Source organism: Vigna angularis, chromosome 4 (genome assembly GCF_016808095.1).
Source record: "Vigna angularis cultivar LongXiaoDou No.4 chromosome 4, ASM1680809v1, whole genome shotgun sequence".
In the NCBI taxonomy this organism is placed as follows: domain Eukaryota; kingdom Viridiplantae; phylum Streptophyta; class Magnoliopsida; order Fabales; family Fabaceae; genus Vigna; species Vigna angularis.
The window spans coordinates 37,990,995-38,018,076 of record NC_068973.1 but is presented as its reverse complement, the minus strand read 5'-3'; the positions used below and the strand labels follow the sequence as shown (position 1 = coordinate 38,018,076).

At 32.9% G+C, this 27,082-nt stretch overlaps 3 protein-coding genes across 7 annotated transcripts; 1 reads left to right on the top strand and 2 right to left on the bottom strand.

The window, feature by feature from the left end:
• Nucleotides 1-3,726: 3,726 nt before the first annotated feature.
• LOC108330554 (uncharacterized protein At4g33100) lies at nucleotides 3,727-7,071 on the bottom strand. Of its 4 annotated transcripts, none has more exons than XR_001832303.2 (5): nucleotides 6,784-7,071; nucleotides 6,621-6,705; nucleotides 6,448-6,543; nucleotides 6,153-6,234; nucleotides 3,727-4,000 (listed from the first exon to the last, which is right to left on the bottom strand). XR_001832303.2 is itself a non-coding variant. In XM_017565037.2 (4 exons), exons 1-3 carry the CDS (start codon nucleotides 6,867-6,869, stop codon nucleotides 6,463-6,465), a joined length of 252 nt encoding a protein of 83 aa, XP_017420526.1. In that variant the 5' UTR covers nucleotides 6,870-7,071; the 3' UTR covers nucleotides 3,727-4,000; nucleotides 6,448-6,462. The 4 variants fall into 4 exon arrangements, 2 of the variants coding, with proteins under 2 accessions (XP_017420526.1, XP_017420524.1); XR_001832302.2 differs by having other exon boundaries at nucleotides 3,727-3,989; XM_017565037.2 differs by lacking the exon at nucleotides 6,153-6,234.
• A 1,457-nt stretch (nucleotides 7,072-8,528) lies between these two features.
• LOC108330555 (aminopeptidase M1) lies at nucleotides 8,529-15,717 on the top strand. Its single transcript, XM_017565038.2, has 19 exons — nucleotides 8,529-8,812; nucleotides 8,987-9,132; nucleotides 9,813-9,915; nucleotides 10,146-10,332; nucleotides 10,415-10,508; nucleotides 11,406-11,559; nucleotides 11,679-11,783; nucleotides 12,121-12,237; nucleotides 12,533-12,646; nucleotides 13,003-13,185; nucleotides 13,286-13,568; nucleotides 13,652-13,773; nucleotides 13,855-13,952; nucleotides 14,241-14,418; nucleotides 14,497-14,611; nucleotides 14,684-14,751; nucleotides 14,875-14,949; nucleotides 15,189-15,266; nucleotides 15,371-15,717. The coding sequence occupies exons 1-19, from the start codon at nucleotides 8,597-8,599 to the stop codon at nucleotides 15,554-15,556; spliced, it is 2,622 nt and encodes an 873-aa protein (XP_017420527.1). The 5' UTR covers nucleotides 8,529-8,596; the 3' UTR covers nucleotides 15,557-15,717.
• A 1,773-nt stretch (nucleotides 15,718-17,490) lies between these two features.
• Nucleotides 17,491-22,296, bottom strand: LOC108330552 (protein phosphatase 2C 77-like). Of its 2 annotated transcripts, XM_052876400.1 has the most exons (7): nucleotides 22,095-22,296; nucleotides 21,871-21,951; nucleotides 21,498-21,553; nucleotides 20,270-21,326; nucleotides 19,873-20,190; nucleotides 19,682-19,787; nucleotides 17,491-18,204 (listed from the first exon to the last, which is right to left on the bottom strand). In XM_052876400.1, exons 4-7 carry the CDS (start codon nucleotides 21,140-21,142, stop codon nucleotides 17,870-17,872), a joined length of 1,632 nt encoding a protein of 543 aa, XP_052732360.1. In that variant the 5' UTR covers nucleotides 21,143-21,326; nucleotides 21,498-21,553; nucleotides 21,871-21,951; nucleotides 22,095-22,296; the 3' UTR covers nucleotides 17,491-17,869. The 2 variants fall into 2 exon arrangements, with proteins under 2 accessions (XP_052732360.1, XP_052732359.1); XM_052876399.1 differs by having other exon boundaries at nucleotides 20,270-21,553.
• Between the last annotated feature and the right edge of the window lie 4,786 nt (nucleotides 22,297-27,082).

Here is a 27,082-nt window from a genome sequence, read left to right as displayed (position 1 = left end):
TGATCCTTCGCAAACTATCAACCGCTTCACTGTCCAAGCGAAACATAAAGTCTGCATGGTTTATGCTTAAATTAGAACCATTCTGAGTAGCTCAGTTTTTTAAATGATGCAACCAGAGAACATTTTCACTGTCCAATATGGTTGTAAGAAAAGACCCGGTACAGAAACAGAACAGTTTTTGCTTGTTACAAGTGATGGTAGCTAATACTTCTATGATGTTCTCTACCCCTGAATCCACATCTATACTTCTTTATTTGTTTGTTATACTTTCTCATTCCTTAGTTGAGGCAAAGTACTAAAATGATTGAATCAAACTTTTGTATATGATATGCAAAAATATATACGTTGATAGGAATGTACAAGCTGTAAGTTCACCTTGTAGTTACAGTCTTCACTAATTTTTATTTGACTTATTCGAGTCTTTTTATTGAGAAAAAAGTAAATTAATGACATGTAATTATATACTGTATAAAAATGAACAAGAATCATGATTAGCACATGATAATCTTGTTATCCAGTTACGCTAATATCTTCCCCAACACACCCCTTTGGGTGTGAAGAAAAGAAGTGCATGGCAAACACGTCGGCTTTGCATATTTAATTGATGGCTGACACGAATTAAGGGTTTTATATGTTTGTGTGGTATTATTATAGTATAGGGATGGAAGTTAGTTGTTTCTTTGCGTTCACACTTAAGATTGACATGGTAAGCAAACAGTGACAGAAAAGAAAAGAGAAAAAAAGGAAATGAAAGGTTTGATTGGACCACATTGTTTTGAAAACTTAGCAGAAAGGTTAATATATTGAAAGGCAAAACTTTGTGATGTGAGATGTCGGTGCACACAGACACAACTCAATGAATTTGATGGGAAACAAGTCGCTTTCACACACTCAACACAGCACGACACGAAATAACACTCTCACCCTCAAATACTGTTTCTGAATTAGATGGAGACGGTCACTTTCACTCTCACCGCCAACTTCGGAACATTATACTTGCTGTAGTTATCAAACACAACTTTTATAAACATGGAAAGACACGACATTAGTAAAATTTAAGTTTAATTACATAAAAATTTAACAGCATTTTTAATTTAAAATTTTAAAATGATGATTTATTTTTATTTAATATAAAATTTAGATTTATACTTAAGTTCTCAACAATAAATTTCAGACAATCGCCTCTGCTCAAGCCATTTCTACTCTAACTTTGCTTTTCTTCCACTCTAGTCATCAATGCTATTGAAACCTCTTCTATAAGAATCAATCTGAATGTTTCTTATATTAATTGCTTTACTCAAAAGTAAAGTGTTCTTAGTTTTGAACTATTTTCTAAGATCAATGAAATACATTAACGTGGAAGCTTTTTTAAAAGTCTAATTTTATTTTTTACCGGAATCATTTTTGAAACTTTACTTAGATCATTCAGATATGTCAACGCAAAGCTAATAAAAATATTAATAATAAATAAGATTAAATGAATAAAAACTATTACAGATATTTTAACAATAGAAATACATCTCATTAATATTAGGAATTGCAAAGAGTGAAAAAGGAAAAACACTTATAAAATTTAGTTCTTATAGTTTTTATTTACGTTAAGATGGATTGCCGTGTATATCACCTCTGAAGTGAGGTGAGTATAAATTTTAATTCAAAATAGAGAAGTATGGTATATTTTAGAAATTTTTATTTATTTAAAATCTATTTCTTAAACTAATATTCATATATTTTAAGTGATACTTACTTTTAAATATTTATATACAAACAAATTTAAATATTGCATTAGTTAAACAATAGTACTATCAATCTAATTATATTACACCAATAAGCAAAACTAAATTTGAATTTTTCCTTTTTGCAACAAGATCCAAAGTCCAAAAAAAAAAAAGAAATAGAAATAACGATACTACAATTGATTTCCACAATCCATAAACCAGAAAGATTTCTTACAGAAATACAAAGCTTGCTCTATTCAAACAAAGATACAGCGCACAGGTAGCGGACATAATACCACATCAACAATGATCATCACAGGAATAAGCTTTCTCCGTTGGCAGTCAGTTACCTGCACCAAAACTACAAACTCATAATGCCCAACTTACTACAGGGCAATATGACAAGAAAGATGTGTCTAACAAGGTTTTCAAGCTCAAGAGTTTACATAAATTTGTAAGGCACAAAAAACTCGTAATAATTCACTTAATACGGTAATAATATTAAAAAAGTTATTAGAGTATCCACAAGTAATCTAATATGACCAATTTCAGATATCTATAGTGGGAATAGCTTAGAGTACAATGAATGCAACAGCAGATAACAAATTCAAATTGAATGGATAAATTCACAAATTACAACATTTGTTAATAGCAGGGGCATAAACAGAACATAACTGATGAGTGCACATTTATGCCCATATTTATGCTTTAAAATTCAAATTTTTTATGGGATAATTGTGCTTAAATGGTTTATTTAAGTGAATTTGTGATGATTGGAATTGTTGGGTTTGGAAATAAAAAAACGTAAAAAGTGAATTTTAGACATAAATTATTATTGGATGTTCTAATGTTTATTTGTGCAGCTGAAAATATAAGTTTTATTGGTCCAAATGGCAATTCAAGGCCCAAAATCAGATTTTATGTGGAAAATTCAGAAGGGGCTAAAGTGCAAATAGAGGAAATTTCAGCGTATTTGTGCAATTTTGGAAAGTCAGAAAATCTAAAAGATAAAATTCAGTTGTTGAATTTAATTTGGGAATATCAACAGAAAATATCTTCCAAATAATTTTATCATTATCTAAATCTTTTAGTTATTTGGAAGATATAAGATATAAGATAATTGAATTAATATCTATCAAATATTCTTTAAAACTGATTTAATCTAATGAATATTTGAAAGATATAATATATCAACAGAAAATATCTTATCAACAAAATATTCAAAGTCCAAGCCCAATCAAGCCTATATAAAGAGACCCAAGGGAGGCAGAAAGAGGGGGGACTTCACTTCATTCATTCTCTCATACTCCTCTCACTTTTCTTTCCTTGTATTCAACTCCATTCATGGAGAACTAAGCATCTAGGGCTATTCTGCTGTAATTCCATTATGGATTCTGAGGTTAGAGTGATTTAATGCAATTGTTTACTTTGGTTATTAATTTAAGTGTTCTCTCTCTATGTCTTTCATTTCTCTATCTTGTTAAAAGCAAAGATTTTTGCATCATAATGTGTTTGAATCTACATGCATATTGATTTTATGAGTTTTAGGGTTTCTAGGTTTAATTAAGAATCTACCTTGATTTAATTTAGGAACTTTCATATGATTAAATGGTTTTTACTATCAATTGAGAATGTACTTTGATTGATTAGTAATAATTTGGACTATAATCAATTGAGAATTTACTTTGATTGATTAGCTTTTAATTTGGTTAGGAGATTTAAGAATAGACATGATTAAACACAGTAGAATTTGATTGAGAATGTACTTTGGTTGAATTTATTGTAAATAATCTAGAAAGGTTTTGCATTTGATTGAGAATTTACTTTGGTTAAATGCATGACCGCCCTCAAATTAATTAAGAATGTACTTTAATTAATTTGAAACTTAAACAATAATCAATTGAACAATTATCCGTGAATAACCGATGATGAATCTATCTTGGAAAAGCAGTGGAATTAGCCTATTTAATCATAACTGTTTTTAAGTTTATTATTTGTTCTTTAAACATTCTCCAAACATCATTTTTATTCATAAGCATTGCATAGCATAAGAGTTAGATATTCAAAAGCAATTCCCAAAGTCCAAAAAAAAAAAAAATAGAAATAACGATACTACAATTGATTTCCATAATCCATAAACCAGAAAGATTTCTTACAGAAATACAAAGCTTGCTCTATTCAAACAAAGATACAGCGCACAGGTAGCGGACATAATACCATATCAACAATGATCATCACAGGAATAAGCTTTCTCCGTTGGCAGTCAGTTACCTGCACCAAAACTACAAACTCATAATGCCCAACTTACTACAGGGCAATATGACAAGAAAGATGTGTCTAACAAGGTTTTCAAGCTCAAGAGTTTACATAAATTTGTAAGGCACAAAAAACTCGTAATAATTCACTTAATACGATAATAATATTAAAAAAGTTATTAGAGTATCCACAAGTAATCTAATATGACCAATTTCAGATATCTATAGTGGGAATAGCTTAGAGTACAATGAATGCAACAGCAGATAACAAATTCAAATTGAATGGATAAATTCACAAATTACAACATTTGTTAATAGCAGGGGCATAAACAGAACATAACTAATTCTTCCCATGGTCCGGAATACTTATATAAAGGTGGATGCTAGGTTCAACTCATTGCTGCATTGACAACTAGGTTCAATGCGGAAAACAGTGAGGGATTCATTCAAACTAGGAGCATGAGATATAGCTGTTACGGATTGTTCAGGCTAGGACACAGCTGTTGTGGTGCTCATGAAACTTGGGATTTAACTCATGAAATCATGATGAGTGTTTACATTTGTATGCAAGGAGGTCAATTTGACTGGCCTAAAAGTCATTTCTTCAAAATATTTGGGTGATGTCACATGAGCTTTGCAAGACAGCTCAATACCCCCCCACCCCCAACAACAGTGTAACTTTAGAGATCCAGAATGCAGTTGAAAGAGTGCCTAATATATTCTAGGGCCGTGCATCCCATAACTCATTTTCTAGATTGTCAAACTACATAATCTACCCGAAACTCATGATGAGCTAGTAAGTGTAAACTCAGCTGATAGCAGTTTACATAATACAAAAATAAAGAAACCTTTGTACCCTTGTGCCAGAAGGCTTCTTGCTATAAGAAGGTTTACCTAATACAAAAAAAAAATTAAAAACGTATCATAGTATCCGAACACTGTTTAATCTAAGAACCAACGTTTCTGTAATGTGGATAACTTAAAATAAGTTTGAGCAACCAAAAAGCCAAGAATCAATAATTCAAAAATTACAAGACATATCATAAGAACAGAATAAGGGAAGTTAAAAATTTAAAAACACAATGTGAGAGGTTTGAAATTGAAAAAACAGAATGTTAGTTAGAAATAGAACCAGAGCTTTCAAGGGACTGCTCACAACAGGTTCACTTCATAAAAGACCTGTCATTAATGACAGATTGACAGAAGACGTTGGGTTCACCATGATGGGTTGAGTGACAATTGCTTGCTTTGATGAGTAGGTATATACTTTTTGTTCAATCCTACTATTTGAAACTTTGGATGTGTATGTAATGAAGAATTAACCAACCGTTTGGACGCTTAAATGGGGGTAAGATAATGGAGATGTAGAGAAAATAAAATTATTCTATTCCTTCACTTATCCAAACTGCGACCCTATTTCCATTGGGTCCTAAAAAATGCTCCCAACAAAGAGTTCCAATTTTTTTTCTCACTACACCCGTTCCTTTTCTGTTCTAAAACATTTCTTTAAACAGCTCTAATTGTTTTTTTCAAAGTCATGTTTGCTAATTTATGCTACCTAGGAAAGGCAGGTTTCTTGTATGCAATAAACAGTTTAATTAAACTTTCATAGACACTGGTGATAGGAAGAAAACAGTTTTTAACCAGCACTTGTAATATTATGAAAGGAAATTTGTGGCAAAATGATGAGACAAATTTGGGGCGGTATGAAGTCTCTTCAACCAAAAATTGCATTTAGTCGAAGCACAATGTTCCGTGGCTGTTTCAAGGGAGTTGCCATGTGTGCTTTTGCCATGTAGCAGAGCTTTCCGGGTTTATTGTTTTTGGTTACTTTTCGTTGGACGAAGTCTTTCCTTCCACCCTAAATGCATTTCTCTGTGTTTTAACGTCATACACATGAAGTTACGAGTAAGACCCCAACCACATACGAGAGTGTATTTTTGTGACTACATTAATGAGTTGTAGATCAAGAAACTTGTAACAAGAAAGAGATGAACTCAAGGCCATTCTACAATGAGAGCAAGAAAGGAACTAAAGGCAACCACTTGATGAAGCAGGAAAACAAGCAAACACCAATGAAACATTAATGACAAATGACTCAATCTTGCCTAAAGCACAGGTATGGACATTCAACTCCGTAAACACCACAAATGGGTAAAACAACAATAGACCTACTCACATTTAAAGCCCTGTCAACTAATCCTGTAACTTGACATCCTACTGAAGAATGCAATGACCATTGCCTTGGTCCCTTCTTAAACCTGATGCGTACAGCCACAGTTTCTATTTCTTAAACAGCATATCAACTGTACAAATATATATATATATATATATATATATATATATATATATATATATATATATATAAATGTTTTAAAAATGCATATCAACAAAACTAAAAGCTAAGTGCTGATAAAAAAAAAAAAACAATAAAAAGCTAAGCAATGAAGTTATACAATTGATGTCTGAATCACCTTACTCTCCACAAGTTACTGAGAAGTAACACCACTGTCTTGAACAATGCCTTCAGCTTGTAAGAAACCAATCAGATGCTTATCTTCCAAATGTTGCTGCCAAAAGTTACAATTAAATTTTCACGAAAAGTTGCATGGATCAAAAGCGTGTAAGTAACTAAGTGAAGACCTACAGAAAGGCACTCCCGGTATTTCTGCCACTCAGAAACGCAATCTTGTTTGTCCCAGTGACCCTTCATGAATTTCTCGGCGTACCACCTTGGAAATTGGAATTAGGGTTTGAGGAAAACCAGAGGGGGGGAACAAATTAGGGACAAGAAAGTTTAGGAATGCAACCTGTTGAAGCAATTGTGGTATGCGTCACGAAGTGTGGCACAAAGAGAGGTTGAAGATAAAGATTTGGAGGCTTTCTTCTCCCTCATCTCATGGAAGTACCAATGGCTGCTGGCTGCTAGCTGCTAGCTGCTAGCTGCCAATCCTGTTCCTGTCACAAAGATTGGAGCTTTCAGATTAAAGAACGGTTCCACACCTATATGTGTTCTGTAGTCAGTGTGTCATACTACACTTTAACATATCATAAGGTTTCAATTCTCAACCTTCTGCAACTTTTTTTGTTTTTGAAAATAAGAGGCAAAGACACTCTACTTTCTTGTTCAAGTTTCTAGCTTTAATTTTTGTTATGGTAAGTTTCGCACTAGTAAAAAGGCAAATAAAATGTAATTTTTAATGTTTATTAAATAACTTATTACATACACTTATCAAATACTTTTAATTCTATCAATTAGTTTTTAAGTTTTCATCATTTTAGTCATTAACTTTTTAAATAAATAAGTTTCAACTGGTGTATAAATTCAAATTGAGAGTGTCTGTCCAAATATTAGAATGGATGGAATTTTAGGTGTTACTAGAAAAAAGTTACGAGCTAAATGTAGTTTGTAAAAAAAAAATCAATTAAAAATTTCTAACATTTTAGTATATAATACATAAAAAAGACAAATAAATCGGTGAATTCTATTATTTAGCTTCTGCTTGTATCTATAAAAATCATATTATGGATATCTACTCAATTTGAAAAAACCACATGAAAAATACGAAGAATGACGACGAAAGGAGATTTTTCCTCGAAAAGATTTTTCGCGAAAGATAGAGTGGATTAAAAAACAAAACTAATATATATCTATTTTACTATTTTATAATAAATTAAAAATCTAAATATTAATAAAATATTTCAATAATAATTAATTTTACAAAATAATAGACTATGATATATTAATACTTAGTATTACAAAAGATAAACTATAAATATTTATAAATTTTTAATAAATATATTATTAATATTTTATTAATATATACTTATGTTTTAATTAAATAAAAATAATTTGATTTAATATTTTATTAATATATGTTTTATGTTATAATATTTTTGTAAATTAATTAATTTTAATATTTTTTATTTTGAAATATAACTTTTTTTATTTATTAATTTTTTCAGTGATTTTTTATTCTAATTTAAATTGTTTAGTTCTAATTTGTATTTTGAAAAGTATTGTTTATACCAAATGTTTTTTAAATTTTATTTTATAAATTATTTTTAAATATATTAATATAAAAAAAATTATCATTCAAATTTAGTCTCTAGTCCAAACACAATATTAAGTTATTGTATAATGACATATTTTAAGTTTGAATTCTTTAAAAAGTACATTTTAATATTAAAAATAGTGTCCATATAGAAAGACAAGTTCTATGAAATTGTCCAAATTCGAATTAATAATAATATTTTTATTTTTAATAATAAAATTAATAATAAGTTTGAGCTTTAGTTCAAGTTCCTCAAGCACAATAATGAGACTTGGATCAATATATCTTAGATTTTGAAGTTACTAAAGTAGGGATTGCCAAATAGTTTAAGTAACTATTTTAATTCAATCAGTTAAAACATATTTTAATTTAGTAAAATGCAGATTATGATAGTTTGAACTGGCATAATTATGAATAATTTAGCTTCAAATTATTATTTTTTTTCATTTTCATTTCAACGGAACAGAACCACGAACAATCTCTATAAATACCCCATTTAACCTCAGTTTCCACTCCCAGCATCATCATACAAGCGTGAAATTCTGAGTGACAACAGAAGAAAGAGAGAATGGATCAGTTCAAAGGACAACCTCGTCTTCCAAAATTCGCCGTTCCCAAACGGTACGACATTAGGCTCAAGCCCGACCTCGTCTCGCACCGTTTTGCTGGATCGGTCTCCGTCAATCTCGACATCATCGCCCCCACCTCTTTCATCGTTCTTAATGCTGCCGAACTCTCCGTCACCGCCGACTCCGTTTCATTCACCATTGGAGATTCTTCCACGGTTCTCTCTATTATCTTCCCTTGACACCTTGTTATAAATATTTATTTCTCTAGTATATTCAAGATTCATAACTATGCAGCTATTTTATCCATATCTGACAACCTCGTATTATGTTGTGTCCCTCTGTGTGGAGGGTTGTTGCTGATGTAGAACCAACGGATGTTGTCTGTACAGGTTTTTAAGCCTTCGCGAATTGAGTTGGTTGAAAATGATGAGATTCTGGTTCTGGAGTTCCCACAGGAAATACCAGTTGGACTGGGTGTATTGACTATTCTGTTTGAAGGAATCTTGAACGATAGAATGAAAGGGTTCTACAGAAGGTATGTGTTATTGTGGTTTGTTTTGCTTGATATTATACAAGCTGAAGTACTTGAATTCTGGTTGAGGCTGCATTTTGATCGTGATTCTCTGTTATTAAATTTCTTGGCTATCAGTGTATATTGGTGATTTCAAAACCCTAAGGTGTTTAAAAATGTTTGACTAAATTACTTTGCCACTGAGATTTAGTCGGATTACACGCGGTATCCCTTTTTTTATCCCTAAACTAACACCTTAATTATTTGATAAACATTACAATGGAACTCTTTATACATTACGCTAATTTCCTTAATTGTTTAAAAGCGTTACATTGTGTACCTATCAGGAATGTTATTGTAAACCTTAGAAAAGACGGTATCGTTTGCTGTCTGAAAAAGAAGAAAGTAGAAGGTAAAATGAAATGAACTTCTCCCATGATCTAAAATTAACTATGTACTTAACCGTTGTAAAAACTCTTTCATGTAACTTTTAAAAAGCTGTAGTGCATAAGAATATCTTAATGCACGGCAGAAACTCAATTCGTTTTATCATTTTATTTTATTTTTCATCATAGAAGTATTTACGAACAGATTTACCCAAACAGGATCCTAGATCGCCTTACTATTTTTATGAGGACATAGATGGATGTCTTACTCGAGTTTTTGTTTTTAAATTAATTTATATGGATACTTTTTATATGTAGTACCTATGAATATAATGGTGAGAAGAAGACTATGGCAGTTACACAGTTTGAACCGGCTGATGCCAGGCGGTGCTTTCCTTGTTGGGATGAACCTGCTTGCAAGGTTTGAATACCTGTCTCCTTCTCTTCCCTTCTAAATGAACCTTCTGTCAGAACTCAGAAGGCTAAAATATTTATTGTTGCAACGGTGCAAGCCAAACACTTCAAATAATAACGTTTTGAGTTCATGTCTTGGGTGGTAAGGGCTACGAGGATGGACAAGTCTGGATGGATTTTGGTATTCAACTTGTTTTGACGAACTTATTTCTTCACGTTGTTTGTTTGATCTTGTAGGCTACTTTCAAGATCACATTGGATGTGCCTTCAGAGCTTGTTGCTCTTTCCAACATGCCAGTTGCTGAAGAAATAACAAATGGAAATCTAAAAACAGTTTCATATGAAGAATCACCAATCATGTCTACATACTTGGTTGCTGTTGTCGTTGGTTTGTTTGATTATGTGGAAGATCACACCTCTGACGGTAAAAGCATGTTTTCTCTTACATTTTAGGTTTTAGTTGTTTATTACCTTCCCGCTCATAATTGAATTCGACATCTCTACAGGTGTCAAAGTCCGAGTGTATGGTCAAGTTGGTAAGGCAAACCAGGGGAAATTTGCGCTTGATGTGGCTGTGAAAACTTTGGAACTTTACAAAAAGTATGGAACCGTTACAATATTGGCTTCTTAGACAGAAAATTCATTGCAAATAATCCAAGACATCGTTTATTTTCAATTTCCATTTTATGGTTGCAAATCATTATCATTATAATATAAGTTGACAACCATTTAGCCAAGTAATTTGTGATGGTGTCCTTCTTAAAACTTGAAAGATCTATTAACTCTTAGAAAGATTTGGAATAAAAACTCTCCTCCAAAAAGCACGGGAGTCTTCTGCCATGTAGAAAACAAATAAGAAACTAATGAGTAAAATGAAAATCAAATGGATAAGGTGAGGGATAAGGAAGGACACGCCAACTTGAAGTGATTCAAGGATAGGTGCACGATTCACCACTTAAACAAACTTTCCAAGCTAAGAATCTAAGCTAAGGGTGTCAAACTCTCAAGGGTGTTTTGTATAAAGGAAAAGCCTTCTATTTATAGGTTTAGAAGGCAGGTTACTAAGAAGGTTAACAGAAGCAAAACAAACCAAGGGTGATGAATTCCATGGTTGCCGAGCATCCCGTTCAATGGATGAGTGAGAACTGGCAACTTTTTCATAAATGAGGTGATTAAGTTCATAAGCTAGCTTAACTATCAAGTAGTTAAGTTATGTTTGATAAGCACTTGACTCTAGAATATGGTTGATGCTTTAGAAGGAACATCTCCAACATATTTAAGACAGAATTTCTCATTTTACAAAAGATCTTTTGTTCTCTCTAATCTCTTCTTCAGTTTCCTTGGGTCTTTCTATTTTTATGTATTGACTGTCAGTCACATTATCTTTCTTGATTTATCAGTTTATACGGGCAACATAAGTGGCTAATAATTAATTTACATGTTAATCTTCATGCCACTGTTTATCATTCATTACTCAACTAACTGATAATTTAATAGTTACTTCGCTACTCCTTACTCTCTGCCAAAATTGGATATGATTGCGATCCCTGATTTTGCTGCTGGAGCCATGGAGAATTATGGTTTGGTTACATATCGGGAGACTGCTTTGCTATATGATGAGCAGCATTCTGCGGCTGCAAACAAACAGAGGGTACTCTTCTTAACCATGAAGTTTGTCGTTAGTCTTGTTTACTTGGGGCTTCCTAATCTTAATTTCAAAACTACTTATTTTATTATAACTGAAGGACAAAATGTTTTTTTACTGTTAAGGTTGCAACTGTCGTAGCTCACGAACTAGCTCACCAGTGGTTTGGCAATCTTGTTACAATGGAGTGGTGGACACATTTATGGCTGAATGAAGGTTTTGCAACATGGGTGAGAGTTGTACTTATTAGGATAAAAAATATTCCCAATATCTCAATAATTATTAGGAAAAAAAATAGTTTTATAATCTTCCTATTATTTTCAACTTATTTTTTATTTTCTTTTTTAAAGGTTTTGATCGTTACATTTGTGTAATTGTTTTCAACAAAATAATTCTTTATTTTCTTACATAGTTGAAGTGTAAGTTGTGTGGATCATACATCCAAAAATTTATTCCATTGCAGAGCTGGTGTTTGGTTTACTTACCTTTATTTCATTTTTTTTTAACATTATAACTAGTTAACTAGTTGATATTTTAAATCCTCTTCTCTTCTTTTGGGATGGTCAGGTGAGCTATTTAGCAACCGATAGCTTGTTTCCTGAGTGGAAAATATGGTCTCAATTTCTTCATGAATCCACTGAGGGTCTTAGGTTGGATGGACTTGCAGAATCCCACCCAATTGAGGTATTGTTTGATGGTCAAGTTTTTTGTGGGTTTGGTCTGTCTCAGATAACAAATTTGGCTAATTTTATATGACTCTGTGATTTCATGAATATTAATTAAATGTAACTCTATAATTATTTGTTATATAATACTAAACATATATATATATATATATATATATATATATATATATATTATTATTATTAAAGTATAACTAAATTGAACTTATATTTTTTTCTTGGGTTAAAATGCTCACACCATGTTATCAGTCTTTAGTGCATTTTAAATTTTTAACTTATGCAAATTATGTTTGAAGGTGGATATAAATCATGCTTGTGAGATTGATGAAATATTTGATGCAATAAGTTATAGAAAAGGTGCATCTGTTATTAGGATGCTACAAAGCTATCTCGGTGCTGAATGCTTTCAGGTTAGTACTTGGTCCCTTTCGTATTCAATGTCAAATTTGATGGGATAAAACAGTGAACTCTTCATGTAAGCATAATAAAATATATTTATCATCTAGTGCATCAGTAAACTATTGTTGGGGGTAGAGTTCTGTCTCAACTAAATTGACTTTGGTTTTTGTACTTTTAAATTAGGTAGGTTGTACAGTTTAGTTTGTGGTACATAAATTGGAGGTATTTTATATGTAATTCACTGTTACAGGCACTTTATATATTATCTTATGGCTTTTAAGAAGTTTGGATTCTAAAAATCCTTGTAAATGTGATTGAGTTATATATCATGCATTCATGCTATTACATTGTTTTTTCCTGTGACCAGAGGTCGCTGGCTTCATATATAAAAAAATATGCTTGCTCAAATGCTAAGACTGAGGATCTCTGGGCTGCACTTGAGGCAGAATCTGGTGAACCTGTGAACAAGTTAATGAACTCATGGACAAAGCAGATGGGATATCCTGTTGTATCTGTTAAAGTCAATGAGCAGAAATTGGAATTTGATCAGGTTTCATTGCATCTTGACCTTTCATTTGATTTTTATACGATTATGTTATGAGAAAAAATCCATCATATCTCATGTGTAAGCTTTGTACATTTATTGACAGTCACAATTCTTGTCAAGCGGTGCTCAAGGAGAAGGCCAATGGATTGTTCCAGTAACATTATGCTCTGGCACTTATGAGGTCCGCAAGAGTTTCCTCTTGCAAACAAAATCTGATGCACATGACGTCAAAGACTTCATTGGTACCGCAGACATAAGTGTAAATTATTGGATTAAACTAAATGTGGATCAGGCTGGTTTTTACAGGGTGAAATACGATGAGGTGCTTGCTGCTAAACTTAGACATGCAGTAGAGAAGCAACTCTTATCTCCCTCAGACCGATTTGGTAAATTAAATAGTCACTTGAAAATTTATTTCCAATGGTAGTAAAGAAAAGATTGATAACTTGCGAGTTATTTACTTTGATAGGCGTTCTGGATGATGCATTTGCACTTTGTATGGCTCGCCAAGAATCATTAACGTCCTTGATTAACTTGATGGGATCATACAGAGAGGAAGTTGATTATACCGTGCTGTCTAACCTAATAACTGTAACATTATAATCCAAATCATGTTCATTCCTTACGTAGGCTATATATGTCGAATGTAACTCCAATACTTTTGTTTGACAGATAACTCTTAAAGTTGAACGCATTGCAGCCGATGCTGTACCTCAATTGCTAGATTATTTCAGGCAGTTCTTTATTGGTCTTCTCCAGCACTGTGCTGAGTAAGTTGCTGAATGCATGATCCTGGGAAGAAGATAGTGTTAGTGTTTCTGTTAATAAGAATTTATAGACTACGTAAAATTTCTATAGCTTTGCATGGTGATTAGAAAGTCATCTGCTAGAATCATGTTTGTATGTGGTAATGTGGCTGGTACTCACACTGGGGGTAAAGGTATGGGAAGATCTGGAATTTGGATGACCTAAATAAGATACCATTGGCTATGCACTTTTTGTAGTAGTTTTTATTAGATCTTGGCTTCTACTTATCTCATATTGGCATTGCCTTGCAGGAGGCTTGGTTGGGAGCCTAAACCAGGAGAAAGTCATCTAGATGCAATGTTGAGAGGAGAAATATTGACTGCTCTTGCTTTGCTTGGTCATGATTTAACACTGGAAGAAGCAAGCAAGCGTTTTCAAGCATTCTTAGAGGACAGGAATACACCACTTCTCCCGCCTGATACAAGAAAGGTTGGCCGCATCTTCATTTTAATGTATGAAATCTCCCTATGGACTCTTCTGCTGATTATTAGTGTGAAATGTTGGCAGGCAGCATATGTAGCTGTAATGCAAGGGGCAAGCAAATCTAATCGATCCGGTTATGAATCCCTTTTGAAAGTATATAGAGAAACTGACCTAAGCCAGGAGAAAACACGAATTCTTGGTAATGAAATATCTTCTCTGAGAGCATACACTAGCTTCTGGGTCTTGATACTAATATTTTCTACAATTGTAGGCTCTCTGTCATCTTCACGTGATCCAGATCTAATTCTTGAAGCTCTTAACTTTATGTTGTCATCTGAGGTAACCTTTTTTCTGATATTTTGAAGTCAGAATGCGCGTACTCACATTATCAGCTGATTATTTTTTTGGTCTGCGCAATGTATATTAAAATGTTAACTTGCGATGTTGTTATATAATGTTAAGGTTCGGAGCCAGGATGCCGTTTTTGGACTTGCTGTTAATAGAGAAGGACGAGATGTAGCTTGGGCATGGCTTAAGGTATAAACAACCCAGAACTAGTACTTAAACACATTAAATTTTGTATTTGTTAGTTGTCCTTAGCAATGTCAATTTTTGTCAATTGATGTACAACGATTATATTTGATTTTGACGAAAAAAAACAAAAATTCTGATTGAGATCACGAGTTCATGAAACAAACGTACACTTTTCTTTTAAACCCTTTCCCCCATTCGTTTATGATATTCTCAAAGTTCTCAATGTTCTCAATGTTATGCAGGAAAATTGGGAACACCTCATAAAAACATATGGTTCAGGATTTCTGATAACCCGCTTTGTCAGTGCAGTTGTCTCACCGGTTCGTCTCATAAAAACCCTCTTCAACCTGCTTTGTCCCATTGATACTCGAGTTTCCCTCTGGAATGTTTATCTATAATTCTCCATTTTTTATTGTTGGTGCAGTTTGCATCCTTTGAGAAGGCCAAGGAGGTAGAAGAATTCTTTGCTAGCCATGCTACGCCTTCCATTGCTAGAACTTTAAGGCAGAGCCTTGAGCGGGTTAATATCAACGCAAACTGGGTTGAGAGTATTCGGAAGGAAGACAGCCTTACTGATGCTGTGAGGGAACTGGCATACAGAAAATATTAGTCTTGCTGTCTTTTCTGAACATGTTACTTAAACTTTCTTCACTCAGTCAACCTTACTGTCTTTGCTGAGGATGAACCTCGCGAGTTGCCTCACCTAGGAATAAAAATAGACTCAATATGTCATTTCGTGGGTTTAAATATATCAATTGTGTCCTTTTTAAATGTGGGTTTTTTTGTTATTTAAAAGTGGCCTATTTTACTCCAGTTAACATAATAAATGTGACATAGATTGTCACAATATTGTTGACTGGTTTTTATACACCTCGCATAGCTTTGAAGCATTTGCCTGTCCTACCATGTCTCGTAGGTTAGGGTACTGCTTGTGGGGGTGTGCAGAGATAACTAGAAGATGAGTTATGCTAGAATTTTTAATGTGGGAAATTTGACAAAAGTTCCATGTCATGTGGCTCCACCTAGTTGCTAATTACACCAGTTATCTGCTTAGCAAAGGACCAGCCATAAAGTAATCTGATTTCATACATAATTTAATCTTATTTAAACACTGTTACTGTGTGTGTGTGTAATTGTAAACGTGTATGTCTTTGTTTGTCGAAGATTAAGAGACTCCAGTCGTTAGTTGGAACACAATGATGAGTTCAATAACTATTTTATTTCTTTTTTCAGAATGTAGTAATATGTATATAAGATTTTTATCAAGAAAATAACTAGACACTAATTTAAAGAAAAAATGAAGTGTTCCATTTCTACAAACTATTCACAAGTTCCATAGGTTTGGGTCTACTAGTCCGATCATGATTTTTCTACCCTCAAGAGGGTAAAGTGCTTCCCTTTTTTGGCCGTTGTGGGCAAGGAGAGATTCGAACCCCGACACCGTGGTTTGTAGTCACGTGTTCTAATCTCTGAGTTACAGGTCTCATCTCGTCATCTCCATTGGATATCTGTCCCCTGGAGTATCATAAAATATGGGAACCTTTTCTCTCCCCAGCCTAAGAAGATGTGAAAGCGTATCTCGCTCTACAAGAACGGTACGTTCTGTGGTGTGAAGGGGGAGATAAGGAAAAATTAATTAGACACTAATTTAAAAAAAATGAAGTGTTGAACATTAATGTTCAGATGAATATTTGAAATTATGAATATTCAATTTTAATTCTTTAAGAACATTTTACTCCTGTAAAAAAATCATTTTATGGATACTCTTTTATATTTTCTTTAACATTTAAATTCTTTGTAGAAATTAAAGTTACAAATTTTAACTTCAACCTTGCTCTGACGGATAACAAGTTATTTGTTTAATAATAATCATGATAATACATTTTAATCAAGAAAACTTTTAATTCTTTTAAATCTTTCTATTCTTAATTTCTTAGTTGGTGTTTTTCTGTATTATTTTGATTTTTAGCAAATTAAACATTTTAGAGGTGCAAAACAAAGTTGGAGAATGCAACAACCTTGCCCCTGGCGGCTCAGAAGTCATTTTCTTCCAGTTTTATTTTGTTGCAAAAGAAGAAAGCAGCACACAGGCAGACACGTAGGACCTAAAGTTTGTCCTAGTGCTCGCAGCAATCTGAATCAGAACTCCAATGTTTGGATATTTATGTGTCATAAATCACAGCCATGAAAAAGGAAAATATCTTTAAAATGGCAACCTGAATGGTTGAATGAATATAAATAAATATCTTAAAAGTTGATCAATCTACAGTGATCTTTTTAAGAAAAGAAGAATGTGACAAGGTCTAATAGTGTTTGATAAGAAGCCACATTCCTAAGTATATTACTCAACCATGGACAAGAACAGTTATACCATCAAATACCAAAAATGCAAATAAAAATAGAAATATATAACTGGGATTTTTCTTAAGCAACTTTGTCCATAACTGTCCCCACCATCATCATGATTGCAGTACAACCACTGGAACTGAGTCATCATAAACCAACACCACCGACATAAACAGAGAATGCTTTGCCACATTACTATAAGGGTAAAGAACAATGCCAATTAACTACTACCTTTTTTTATAAACAACACAGGTTAAAACAATATGAAGTAAATACCTCACAGAGCCTTTGTTCTCGGAGGCATAATAATGAATACAATATGGTGACAGATAAACATGGAACTGGTCTCCTATACCAAACCTACAAAAGCAGCAAAGATTTACATGGCCCCAATGTGGCAGTGTACAAGGAGACTCTGAATCAGTTGAGTGATCTAGGGGGGAGAGAGGTGGATGTATTGTACAGGGTGCTATTCTGGTGATGCCCATATGAAAAATTTATGGGCAAAAAAAAACTATATTCGATCATAATTCAGCTTTTCATATCTTCTAACACCCAGGTGCAGTTGAAGAAACAGTCACGTCTTGCTCTTAAATTTTCTCTGAGCTTTCAAATCCACCACAATCACAGAGATGTTGTCTTTGCTTCCTTTCTGAAGGGCGCGATTTGAGAGGTACTCTGCAGCTGCTTGTGCAGCTGGATCAATTCCTTCTCCCCGTTCTGAGGGCAGTGGCAGCCCATTTTTCTTGTGCCAGAGAAGTATGCGCCGCCGAGCAATGTCGCACACCTCTTCGTTTGTCATGACATCCCACAGGCCGTCACTGGCCAGAATGAGGCAGTCATCGTCTTTGGCACGAGGAACAAACATCACCTCAGGGTCTGGAATAATCCATGGCTTCAAATACCTATCACCTGTATAATTATCAAGCCAACAGTAAACAAAAACAGCTTTCGACAAAAACTTTTCAAGGACATGCAACTTCACTGCACAAGTACACACTACAGCCACAACAGATTATCAAACCTACACGCACAAAGAATGCAACCAAGACAAAAAAATGAAAACAAAGCATAACCATATTTAGTGTCCATAGTAACCATTTTCATATTACCCCATATGAAACTTGCCAAGTAAATTTATGAATAAACAATTTTTTTAGAAGTACACAAATCTGGGGGCAAAAAAAGGCTCAGCTTGAGGACAGTTCCCTTCACATTCCCTTTCTTTTCAACAAAACCTTTCTCGGCGTCGTTTCCCCTGTAATATAACTTGTCCAAACAAAGTCTGCTAAACTTTATAGGGTGGATCGTTGAATGTTGAAATATATTCTTGGCATAAGAGTTGTGTACATTCATTGTAACTCAAATCTTAAGCTTAGAACTATAAATTATAAATTTATTCTAAAGTAAAAACAAAGACACAAAACGTTATCCCTAATTGCATGCTTTTTGCATAAGAAAAACTTTTAATTAAGGAATTACACAGTTACAAGAATAAGTGAGAGTACGTGCCTAACAACTTTAAAAAGAATAAGTAAGCATTTAACTTTAAACTTGAGTTTCAGAGACGAAAATAGTATTTTCACTTTATAAGAATGAGAGTACGTTACAACTTTAGCAAGGACTGGGAACATGACTCAGAAGTAATGATGAGAAAATTAATGATGTTATAGAAGATAAAAACATAGCTGAATGAAAAAGGATATCGAAGGTTTGTGATTTTAATGTCTATCAAGCTTAGAGGAAAGTATAATAATTATTATGTATTGAATGTTCGACTTTAAAGGACCCATGAGAGAAAAGGTGAGAACAGATATGCGAGGGGTAATATGAATCTCTCTGACCACACAAGAAAAGCCGTAATACAAAATAATTGTACACAAAAAGATGACAGAAAATCGGTTAAGACAGTTGGAAATCGTACAAAGGTTACTATATGCACCAGCGAGGAGGGTAAATTGCAGGACTTTTAGTCCTGTGAAAAAGAAGACCACTAAATCCTCCAATAATATCTTCTGAATTACTAAATGCAGAAAGAATTGAATGCATTTTACATTTCTAAGGTATGAAATGTATTTACCTTTTTAATTAATACTTATTTTATAGAAAATTAGTAAGGATTAGTAGGAAAACATAACATTACTCATGTGATCAGCATCATAAGGAAATGAAAAGACTACACCATCTTCGTAATAACACCATTTCTATCAGAGATAAGAGTGCGGATATGAAGAATGCAACCAATGTTCCTTTTTCCATTCACACACTAAGTTACCGATATGTGCATTGAGAAAAATTCCTTGTCAGCCATGCTCACCAAAAAAACCACCAAGTAACCAAAATCATTACACCACAGGAAATAAAATTAAACTTCTGATTAAGCTCATACCAATTGACCTTGACATTGCGAGAACACCAAAAACTCGGTGACCATTCCATTGTATCACCCTGCCTCCAGCTGCCTCAATTCTTGCATATTCATCAGGTCGATTTGGCTATCATACAACAATCAAACATAAATTTCTTCTATTTAGTTAAAATTCTTTCGAAAGGAGACAACTACAATTTGAGGTAGCTTACTTTATGGTCAACTGATAGGGCCATGGGTTCTTTGCCACGACACAGAACCGCTCTTGAATCACCACAGTTTGAAACTACAATATGAGATGAACATATAACAGCAACAACAGCAGTTGATCCAACAGTTTCTGGGGCAACAGGATCAGTATTAACATCCCCTCCAACTTCAGAATCAACCTTTAAAAAGCAACTGGTGAAGGCTTTTTTCCACAGATCTCGACAATCATCCTTGGTGCTTTCAACTAAAAGACCTTCTCTGACAGATTCTATTTCCTCTGCCAAGGCTAAATGCATGCGCTCGCGGCAATAATTTGCCACCTAAAAGTAAACAAGCTACGTGTGAAGAATGCTCAATGGTTGGACATTAGAACACGTAAAAAGCAAAATAAAACTTTACCTGAGAACCACCATGGCCATCATAGACTCCAAAGAAATGTATTGTCTGCTCCCTGAAACATTGGTCTATGCCATCAGGTACCCTATCACCGGTTAGCATTTGAATAGGAATTTTCAAAAATCTAGGTACAGTTGCAAGAGCATCTTCCATCTCAGGTCTTTTTCCACACACAGATGTAAATCCCCAAAGTGGGGTACAATCTAATTCAAAAACACTTCTACCAACTGTTCCACTCACAGATCTTTCTAGAGTTAGTTGATGAAGAACACCTGTAGTAGGCTCTGGGACAGATATAACTCCTGTCTCTTCTCCAACGCTAACTGCTACATCTGCGACTACATTTGACACACCCAAATCAGTAGCCCTGGCAGCAATTTTCACAGTGTTGATGCTTTTCTCTATTTCTATGGAACTTCTTGTCCCTAAATCTGCAGAAATCTCAGAACCGATGAACTCATCTCCACAAAAACTACTATTCTCGCTGGCTACTGAAAGAGAACTATCAATAATTGGATCACCTTCTAGCGATATCAAATCATCATCCTCAATTTCTGGGGTTAAAACTTCTTCACCGACAACCAAAGAGTTTATATTTTGGGACACCATACCCAACATCGGAATTTCTTCTACTCTTCCCTTTTCTGGAGGTGTGACTGCTGCACTACCAACTTCCTCCCCAAGACAATTACTGTCCATATCCTCATCAGCAATAAAAGTATCAGTAGAAACCTTGGTTATAGAATTGGATAACAACCCTGCCTCTGTCATCAGCTTAATTCTGGACACATCCATGTGGGTAGTAATGGTTGGCTTATCACACACTGAATTACCTACTCTCAATGGCACTGCAACCGTGGTTGACATCTCCTCCATCAAAATCCTTATCTATGTAGTACAAAAAGTTACCCTCCCACCCTACTGATATCCCACAGCCTGTCATATTTGAACTAAATTATCATCGTCTTTTATGAGTGAAAACGATCCTGGAATGACAAACGTGGATGTAAAAAAACCATTTCCCATGTCTAAGAAGCCCAGAGACGGAGGCAAATTCAACCTATGCAAATCATGGAATAGTTAAAAGGTGGCGAAAGTGAAATGGGATAGTCAGATCTGGTCAACAACAATGGATCCGAATTTCCATTTGCGGAAATTTCAATCGAAATTAGCTAAAATACACCCTTTTTCAACCATTATCATATTATTTTCTAGATTCTTCTCTGTCTACCTTCGTCAACTCTGGTGAGAAAGAATCAGCAGAAACTTGAAAGAAACAAACTTTATCTGCAAAAAACAAAAAAGATTAAAACCCACAAAAATAAAAGAGAAAGAGAGAGGGGAAACAAAGCTAACACTCATTATCTCTACACACAAGAAATATTGAGTAAAAGAAAAGGGTCATGAGAAAGAACCCAGGAAAAGCAAAGTCTCAGGAATCACAAGGAAGCCCTCAAAAGATAACACCCTTTTTTTCACACTACAGCATGAGTTGCCTGGATCTGAGGCAACACAACTCAACCTCGTCCAATAATAATAATGATAAAATGAAAGAAAGAAAGAAAAAAGGTAAAAGAAATAAAGAAGAAAAAGAGATTCATTACCTAATTTTGTCAACCATGTAGAGTCTCCTTTCGTACTTCCTTCCTTGGTTTGTTTTCTCTTCTCACTGCCTCATCTTCTGACTGTGATAGCAGAGAGCCATGATGGAAGAAGGAAGAAAGAATCAAGAGAAAAAATAAAAGCATGGACTTTCCTTAATCGAAACCATTTAAGTGAATAAAAATGAACAGCTTTACTGGGTGTGATATAGATATAATAAGCATACCTGAGTGTGTTGGGGTGTGTGTTGGAAGCGCGAGAAAGGGAGTGGAGAAGAAAGAAAGAAAATGACCAAAATTTAAGCAAAAAAAGAAAGTTTTAATGAAAGAAAAATGGGCTTAAAAGAGAAAGAGGAGACATAGAAAAAAGAGAAGTAGGGTGTTGTGTTGGGTTTTGTGTGAGAGAAGACAATGGAGTTGGACAGATGTCAAATCTTGAAGAGCATATTAAAGCATCTCCACCCATCCTTTCCTCCATTCCCAACCTGCCTTCACTTTTCACCATTCTATCTAATCTTGCATTTATTTTAAAGCCTTAAATCTCATTATTTTCCTCTATTTTATTCATTTAATTTCCTCATCTTTTTTAGTCTTCCATCAAATATTGATTTTCATCGACTTTTAGTTAATTTACTTCTTTTTAATAACAATTTTTAAATCTTGAATAAAAGATGAATAATGTGTAAGGTCGTATCAATTTAGTATTTTTAAATAATACTAGTATTAATATTACGTGTAATTGTTTTATATTTAATTCAATTTCATTTTATTTCGTTTCAAAATGATAGAATTGAGTAAGATTCATAATAACTTAACACATACTATTAATATTAACTTATCACATCACATGATATAATATTAATTTAACTGACACATAGGTTAACTATTTAATGATCATTAAAAAATCAAATTAAAAAAAAATTATGGTTTTATTAAAAAATAAAATAAAATTAAACAAACTTCACAAAGTAGAAAGCAAATTTCTATTTAAACCATTTTATAACTTCTTATCCCCTGAAAGAAATCATGGTGACACATTTCTTTTTATTCCAAATGCAGTAAATTTTATATAAGGAGATTCTTTACTGCTAAAATATACAACAATTTTATTTTAGATCTCTTTTTTTCTTACATAATATATTATAAATGTTGATATTTACTTTTTTATATTTAACATGTTAATAGGATATTTCAAATTTATAATAATTTGAATTTTCATATTTATTGAATAAGTAAGTATCATTTCATGATTTTAATTTGTAAATTATCATTGGAACATTTTATTATAAGAGTATAACATGTCTTCTCTTAAACTTTTTTTACTGTCTCGTCGTTTTAAAAGTTTAACTTGAAAACATTTATTATTATAATTTAAAAAAAGAAACATTTTCTTATATTTATTGTCATTGTCCTATAGCAGACTCTAAAACAATAAGATGTATTGTAATACTCAAATCTTAAATTTATAATTTGAGTATGACCCTATAATAAAAATGATGTTAAAATGTAAATATATTTCAATTGGAAAAAAAAATTAAAACTTCGTACTTAAAAGATTTGATTGGTGTAATTAGAATCTAAAAGTATTATATCTAGTCTCAAAATAAAATTACAATTAATTACTTTTCTAATAATATATTTTTTAGACATTAAATGTTATTTGCTACTAAATTATTTGAAATATGATTTTCGGAATATTGAAGATTCACATACTACATTACTACATTTAGGTATGCCAAAATTCGAAAAAACAGTTCTCAATCATTACTAACTGAGAATAAACAATGTAATTATTATTTATATATTTAAAATTTTCGGGAAAAAATCTTTAAAATGTTATTAATTGAAAAAGGTTTAGTTTGACTTGGTAATATAATTGAAAAAAGATATTTGCCGCAAATTTAATTTTGTCTATATGGATATGAGGAACGTTAATGATATATAACTAATACGATCTTTATTATATTTTCTTATTAACTGAATTTTAAAATTCACGAAGATTTGAGAAAGAGTCGTAAGTTATTTAATTTTTGTGATTTGATTTAATAGTTAAAATAATATTAAATAATATTGAAAGGTACAATATAAAAATATATTGAATACAATTCTCGTTAACAAAATTATAATTAAAATTAACTTTGAAAATCGTAATGAAATGAGTGTCAATACTGTACCTATATCAGTGGTCTTGAGTCAATTCGATAAAAAGTTATTTTAACTCACACATTAAACCGAATATATATAAATAAAAACCTATTCTTTTACCAAATGACCATTTTAGTTTGAAAGTTTTAAATTGAAGGAAATTGAGTTAAAAAGAAATGGAATGCCGAAAGAGTGAGTGTGGAAAAGGTTGTGTTTATCATCAATCATTGAAGTTGTTTGTGACGTATGATCATCTGGGCCTCAATGAAGTCAGCATTTGGCATACAGAAAAATGTTATGAATTATAATCTTAAAATATTATCACATGCTCGCGGAAATTAGTTTACTTTGGGTGTAGAATTAAAAGTATGTAAATAATTTTCTGTTATTTGTTCTGCTATTTTTTTTTGTTACAATATTTAGTAGTTACTTTCAAAGTTTTATAATAAATAACGACTAGATGGGTCACATCATTTTCACCACTGTTATTTTCGAATTTATTTTTTATTGTTTAGCTTCAGAAAAAATTATCATTTTAAAGATAACAATGTCTCTAATTGAGATATCTTAAAAAAAATCATATATTATTTTTTTTCTGGAATTTGTGCTTGTTTGTTTAATTTTGCTTATTTATCAATTACAACTTTAATAAAATTCATAGTTGGCTTGGATAAAAACATATGGTAAACAATTAAGTTATAAAATTTGTGATTTGATTTGATTAATGTTTCACCAGGATTGGATTTCATGAATTAAATATTACAAAAATTATATACAGTATATCTCAATCTCCTCTGTTCATTCACATCTAAAACATATTAGTCTTAATATCTTAACAACTAGTTATAAATCAATATGTCGAATTATTAATCTCTGAATCAAGTTTGTTGGATAAAAATAAAAATGGATCCATCCACATGCAGAAAAGAATGGTCAATATTTTCATATATCATTTATTGAGGAAGAATGTCTTCCACCTGCACTAAAGCTCCATAAATTGCTCCAATGCACCAACCATGTTTCTTGTCCTTTCTTCCTTCATTCATTATAAAATGAATGCAAAATATGCAGCAAAACACAACTCACCAAGAATCAAACGGTGAAGAAAGAATTCAAGAGGAGAAAGAGAGAAAGTCACGGGTACTACCGTGAAGAGAGAAACATCACGGAGAGGTGAAAGACACTGTGTAGTAGAAACTGTGAGTGTGTAAAAGAGAGTGTTTTTGTATACCATCCGAGAGGGTGAGATTTATTGAGAGATCCTCAAAGAGTGAGAGAAACATTGTAATCCTACTTTCATAGTGGAGATAATTTTCTGAACTAGGTCCCGTGGTTTTTTCCGAGAGGATTTTCCACGTTAAAATTTCCGGTGTTATTTTTCCCTATACATACACAGCTATTTTTACGCTTCCGCATAGTGCCCATTTTAGGTTAGCAGAGGAGGGAACAAATACTGTTGTTTCCCAACAAAGTTAACATACAATTTGCATTAAGATTAGGTGTTTAGAATGACTAAATGATTGAGTCTATTCCTATATTCCAAATCACATGGTTGTTCTATCTATGTTCAAATTCTAATTCATTTCGCAATGATTAAATATTTTCGATATCATGATATTCCATCATACAAAATTATAATCAAGATAGAACATATGAACATGACGAGATTATATTATACAAGAAGATTTACATCAATTTAAATCCATTACATCCAATCCTAATGAAATAGGAGTTTAAGTGCTCCTATGCATCTAAAATATACAAGATTGGTGGAAATTGATGATTGCACGAAGTCTTGATGCCTTAGAGTTGTCTCTGTTAGCAAAATAATGAAGATGAAGTTTTGATGATGTCCAAATCAAGTCAAGACCAATCAAGAATCAAAATGAATTGAAGACTTGTAGTGTGATTGAAAGCTTTTGTAATACTCTTAGAAATATGTATAGGACTTAGATTAGAAAAAGAAAAGTGTTTTGTAAAATTACTGTAGCAAATTACTGTAGCAAATGACTGTAGCAAAGTACTGTAGCAAAACACTGTAGCTAATCGATTAACAACTAATCGATTAGCAGAGGCTGTTAATTGATTAGCAAAGTGACCGTTTGAAAAACTAGTCGTTTTTGAGTCGTTGGACTATCCGTTGTTTTGTCTTTTAGTGACTAATCGATTAGCAACTTAAGATAATCGATTAACACAGTGAGAAAGGCTGAAAACGAAAAATGGAAGAGCCTTTGGATGAGTCTATAAATAGACTCTCATTTCCTCTCAAGGTGATGAACTACAACTCTTCCCTTGTGCTCAAATACTCAGAAACTCTTGAGAATTGTGTGCTCTTGCTCAGCTAAGGAAACTCTGTCTGTAGAGTTGGTGAAATACTGCTACGGTGATAGAGGAATAGCTGGTTCATCCTTGGTGTGTCTAAGGAAGTGTTCGGAAGAGGAAGTCATCCTTCGTGAAGTATTCGGAGGAAGTGTTTCATCCTTTGTGAAGATTCAAAGGAGGTGTTGCTTCATCTCTTGTGGCATCAAGAGAGGTGTTTTCTAAACTTTTATAAATTGTATCTGTGTGATTGTAGTTTGTAATTGTTTTGTGATTAGTGAAGTGTTTATCTTGTTTTGAGATAAACGACTGGACGTAGGATTGGTAAGATCCGAACCAGGATAAAATCATCTGTGCAAATTTCTCTCAACCTTACTCTATTTTATTGTCTTTATTATTTGCTAAGTAAGTTTAATTGAGTAGAAATTTTTAAGGCACACGTTTTTAGTAAGAACCAATTCACCCCCCTCTTGGTTTTTTATTCCATGCTAACCATTCCGCTGCAGCCGCTCTGACAGTCTCTAATTGAAAATATGAGTTCTCTTGTGTTCCCATACTTCAGAACTACTTCCTCTCATTAGTTCACTACATAATAACCACCTTCAGAAATTCACCTCTCGTTGAGTGAGGGAACACACTCGCTAAGCGAAAAATCAACTTCTGATTTGCTCTTAACTCCTTTGTCTCGTTGAGTGAGTATTTTTATTCTTCATCGAGTGAATGGATCATGACTGAGTGAAAAGGCTACTGA